At 39.0% G+C, this 4897-nt stretch overlaps 1 protein-coding gene across 1 annotated transcript; it reads right to left on the minus strand.

The window, feature by feature from the left end:
- Positions 1-631: 631 nt before the first annotated feature.
- LOC105969586 (UDP-glycosyltransferase 75C1-like) lies at positions 632-2346 on the minus strand. Its single transcript, XM_088820832.1, has one exon. The coding sequence runs from the start codon at positions 2148-2150 to the stop codon at positions 726-728; it is 1425 nt and encodes a 474-aa protein (XP_088676958.1). The 5' UTR covers positions 2151-2346; the 3' UTR covers positions 632-725.
- Between the last annotated feature and the right edge of the window lie 2551 nt (positions 2347-4897).

The following is a 4897-nucleotide window of genomic DNA, read 5'->3' on the forward strand; positions in this document are numbered from 1 at the left end:
GAAGGTCCCGTGGATGTAAGGTACAATTGTATCCGAACCACATTAAAATTTGTGTCTTTTTATTAATATTTCATTAACTGTTGCAACTCTCCGTCAACCAATACATGAAACTGAATCTGAGATTAATCCGACAGAAATAAATAATTGCACGAAATAATTATAATACCATTATTCCATGATGAAACTCAAAGAGTGTAATTAGTGCTGAAAATCAAACCATGTTTGGCTTGATTAGATGGTTTGAGCTCGACTACTGATTGTTTATCAAATCAAGCTCAAACACAAAAATCGATATAAATGCACAAGAGCTTGATCACAACCAGTTGTTAGGGTCGACTCGTTCGTTTACACCCCTAGGTAGGGGCGAGTCCACCCTTTTGGGAGGGTGGACTCAAGCCTACCCTTAAATTACAAAATTTTCTCCATAATATACCTGTAGATCTATTAAGTCCATTCAAAATTTAAGCCCACTCTGTATCACATTCCTGAACTCGTCACTACCCCTAGGTGTAATATATTAAAAAAAGAAATAAAAATTTTGATGTACTTAAAAAAACTAAACATACCGACACAAAATTAAAGAAGAAAAAGGAAAAGAAAGAAAGAAAAAAAAAAAAAAAAAAAAAAAAAAAACTTCAACCCTCACCTAAATTAGCAAAAATTAAAGTTCAACCAAAAAAAACCTCTCTAAGCAAATACATTTAATGTGCCCTAAAACAAGGAGCTCAATTTTTCTGAAGAAAAGCCTTCAAATTATTAAAAGAACTCCCATTCTCATCCATAGCTTCCCTCGCCAAACTCTTCCATTCTCGAGCATTCGCTCTCAACTCCCGACTTCTTTCGCCACCATCCATCACTTCCTCAATGCACCTCTTTATCTCACCACTCTCCACCACCCCATCTCCACCAACTCTCACTCTAACCCCACTCTTCCACACATCTTCTATCAACTTCGCATTCGTCCCTTGATCGGTCCATTGAGGAAAAGCCACCACCGGAACTCCGGCAGACAAGCTCTCCAGAGTCGAATTCCACCCGCAGTGCGACACAAAGCAACCTATTGAAGGGTGCGTTAGTACCTCGAGCTGCGAGCACCATGGTACAATCTTTCCTATCTTTTTGAGTTCATCTAAACAACTCAACTTCTCCTCCTCCTCTTCTTCTTCTTCTTCAGTCTTTTTATCCTCGTTTATCCGTATCACCCACAAAAAGGGTCTGTTTGATTGTAACAGCCCTTTCGCTATCTCCTCCATTTGTGCTTTCGGTAGCTTGAGAATGCTGCCGAAAGACACATAAACAACCGACGATTCCGGCTTGGAGTTGAGCCATAATTCTACGCTGTTGTCATCGGATTTTTCGAAAAGATCGCCGCCGAATGATTTGTCTGAAGGGTCTTTCCCATCCAAGAATGCGGAAGGAATCAACGGCCCCACTCCGATTAGCTCGTAGTTGTCGATGGACTTGAGCGCGTGGGGCTCCAGCGCGTCGAATGTGTTGACCAGAACTTTGGGTTTCAATTTTTCGGCGTCTAGTGTTTCGATCTGCTCCTTAAAACTCGGAAGTGCGAAGCTGTACTTGTCGGAGCTCGACGGAAGTACGAAAGACGGAAGGTCGCGTTTGGAAAAATTAAGGGCGGGAATTCCCGGGAATTGGATTTGCCACGTCGGATCGTCCGAGTTTGCTGCAATTTCATCTCCGTAGCCGTTGAAGTAGTAGTAGTATATGTTGAGGACGGTGGCGGGTTGGATCCAGAGGAGGGCGCTCGGGACGTGGAACTCACGCGCCACCTCTGGCGCCCAGGGGAGGAGGAGGGTGTACACTAGTTGGGTGACGGGGCGGCCCTGCTCGGCGGCGGCGAGGATGGTGTCTCTCAGGCTTTGGGAGCCTCTGCTTCTTATCTCTGTCATGTACTTTCCGGCGTCGTCGTTTCCCGGCTTGAACCCGTCGTCGTACCCGTCGGAAAAGGCGGCGAAGGTGACACCCTTGGGCAGTCCGGCGGCGGTTTTGGCCATGCGCCGCCGTGCGTAGAGACTGGTGGCAAAGGTGACCTTGATGCCAATGGCGGTCAGCCTCTTGGCGAACTGAAGGGATGGGTTGATGTGGCCTTGTGCCGGAAATGTAACTAACAGCACGTGCCGCTGCTGCTCCATAATTGTGTTGTGTGTGTGAATTTACGTGCGTGTGTGTGTGAGAGAAAGAAAGAGAGAGATTGGTGCTGATTCTAGTGGGTGTTGTGTTGTGTGTGTGTGAGAGAGAGAGATGCTAATTGCTATATATATAGAAAGGAAGTGTGGAAGTTTGTGGTTGTGATTCTGTTGATTAGTAATTTTATTTTAGTTTGATTAATTTCATGCAGCAGTAAGCAATAGTTTATAGATAGGGTTTAGAAAGTATGACGTTTGAGATGACGAATACTGATATTAACGTAAGACAAATTTGAGTGGACAATAGTTTGGTACTTTGTTCAGTGTGTCAGATATATATGATAGATGCAACACACACCTCACAGGCCACAGCACACATGTCAAGGTAAGATATTCGTAATTTCGTATACTATCTCTTATTTTTTTATATACCGAAATCGCCCCTAGTTACGAGCCGGTAGATGAAAACTAAGGATAAAGAGACTGGAAGTTTGAATTTTGTTTCTTGGTGTATTGAGCAGCAGCTACACTTGTGTTAGGGGTTGTAGCAATTGCCTTCTCCAAATCTAACTGTGACAATGGCCTTACCCCCTGAAACAAAAATATATATAATAAATCAATTAATAATAAAGAGGACAAACTACGACCACTCGTGAACTACGGTCAAATTATTAAAAAAAAAAAAAAAAAAATCCCTTATTTGGTTAATCAGAGCTATCCTTTTAAATATTTTTACATCAATTTTATGTGATTTGGTTATTTAGCGAACTAAATCGTATATTCAGTTCGGTAAACGGTATGAAATGTTAGCGTAACCGAAATTTCGGTTTGGTTTACCGAATTAACATCCTAAAATTTACCTCCAGAGAGGTCTTTTCATAAGATAATACATAGTTGAGGGGGTGATTGTAATTACCGAAACATAAGGGGTTAATTCGTAATTTGACCATAACTCAGGATGGTCGTAATTTTCCCTAACAAATATGATGCATTTTTTTTTAATTTGTAGGAGGGAGAGAGAGAGTTACTGACAGTATCAGATGGTTTTCCAGCTTTCTCATCATTGAGAAAGTCCCGAATCATAACTCTAGCTAAAAGTAATAGTCCATTAGAACCCTATCGGAATAATATTATTCCCAATGCATTATCCCGTTAGAGTTTCTAACTACGTTTCAGGGGGTGAGTGTAATTATCAATACCACAGGGACCTTAAAGTTATTTAAGCATACCTCAGGAGTGTGGGTGTAATTTACCCCTTATATTTTTATACGGGGATATTGCAAATAAGTTTAGATGCATATAAAAGGCTAATAGTAAAATCAAATCCATTACAAGGGGAAGTAGGGGAGGGGGGGATTCGAACCCTAGAACGTTACCCTATTGGTAAAGGCTAGTTACCAACTCTCCTAATGAGGGTTGGTCCCGCTCGCATTTTAATATGTCCTAATTTTATACTTTTAATATAATATAATATTACTTTGACCCCAAATTTTATTAATTATTTAATTTTGATAAAAGGCTAAAATACCTTCTCTGCATTTTAATATGTCCTAATTTTATACTTTTAATATAATTTAATATTAATTTGACCCCAAATTTCATTAATTATTTAATTTATCACAATTTTGACTCCAAATTTAACCATCGTCGTTGGTTAGCCGCCGTAGGTAATAAGAGTGTTGATTACCAAAAGTAAATTGTGTTTGAACCATTGTAGAAATCGGAAACAACAAACGATAAACAACAGACGATGTCTTCAAACATCGATCGATCCCCAAATAGGAAACGAAAAATGGCAAACTGGTTCAACAAATCAGAAAGCAAACGGAATTTTGTTAATTGCGAATGCTTCGAAGACTCAAACTATGGCAGGCACGATGCAATTCTTGTATAGGCTTTGATATTGATGAAATCTATTTTTTCAGAGATGTGGAATTTGCAATTTGGGATTTTTCCGGAACGGTGGTCAGATTTGGTAACAAATGGGTCAAATGAAAGGGGGATAAAAATATGAGAATTTATTTTGACAATTTATATTTCCATATATCATAGTATTTTTGACACATAAAAAATTAATAAATTTACTGAAAATTGGATCTTATTAGTTGATTTATACACATATAATCGCTTATTAGGATGATTTAGGTAGTGTTTGCAAAAACTTTTTGAAAGTGATTATGAGCTTTTTTTGTTCATAATCTGTTTTCAAGTGTTTGCAAAATCAATTTTTGTTTTTGTTTCTCTCAAAATAATCTGACTTAAGCTATTTTTTAAAAACACCCATAAGCATGTTTTTTCTATTTAAGTTCATTTCCCGAAATATTTGCAAACACCCCCAACTTTTAGATTTTATCAATTACTATTAAATTAATGAGGAAATATGCAAAACCCCCCTCAAACCATAAATATTATGAGTTAAACGCATTTGACTTTTAAAACTTTTGTCCACACCCAAAGTTCAATCTTAATTAGTGAAACCCCCCTCAACAATTGTGATAAGACGAAACTACCCTTATCAGTAGTTTTTAAAGTAATTGCAATATTTATTTCCATAACCGTCTCACGTGATTTTAGGATTACATTAATTCTCTCCATATATCTCCATTTCATTCTCTCTCTTTCTCACGCAACTTCTCTCTTTTTGTTTTTTTTTCTTCAGACCCATAATCCTCCACCACTTGCGAATGGAGACCACTCAGCCGCACACGTCGCCGGCGCCGGGTTTCGATTCTCCTTCCGAAGAGCGGATGAAA

Source organism: Erythranthe guttata, chromosome 7, assembly GCF_056151865.1.
Source record: "Erythranthe guttata isolate IM_541 chromosome 7, IM_541, whole genome shotgun sequence".
Taxonomy (NCBI): Eukaryota; Viridiplantae; Streptophyta; class Magnoliopsida; order Lamiales; family Phrymaceae; genus Erythranthe; species Erythranthe guttata.

Excerpts from the sequence above, each read along its gene's own strand:
- LOC105969586 (XM_088820832.1), bottom strand. The coding sequence starts at position 2,150 with ATGGAGCAGCAGCGGCACGTGCTGTTAGTTACATTTCCGGCACAAGGC.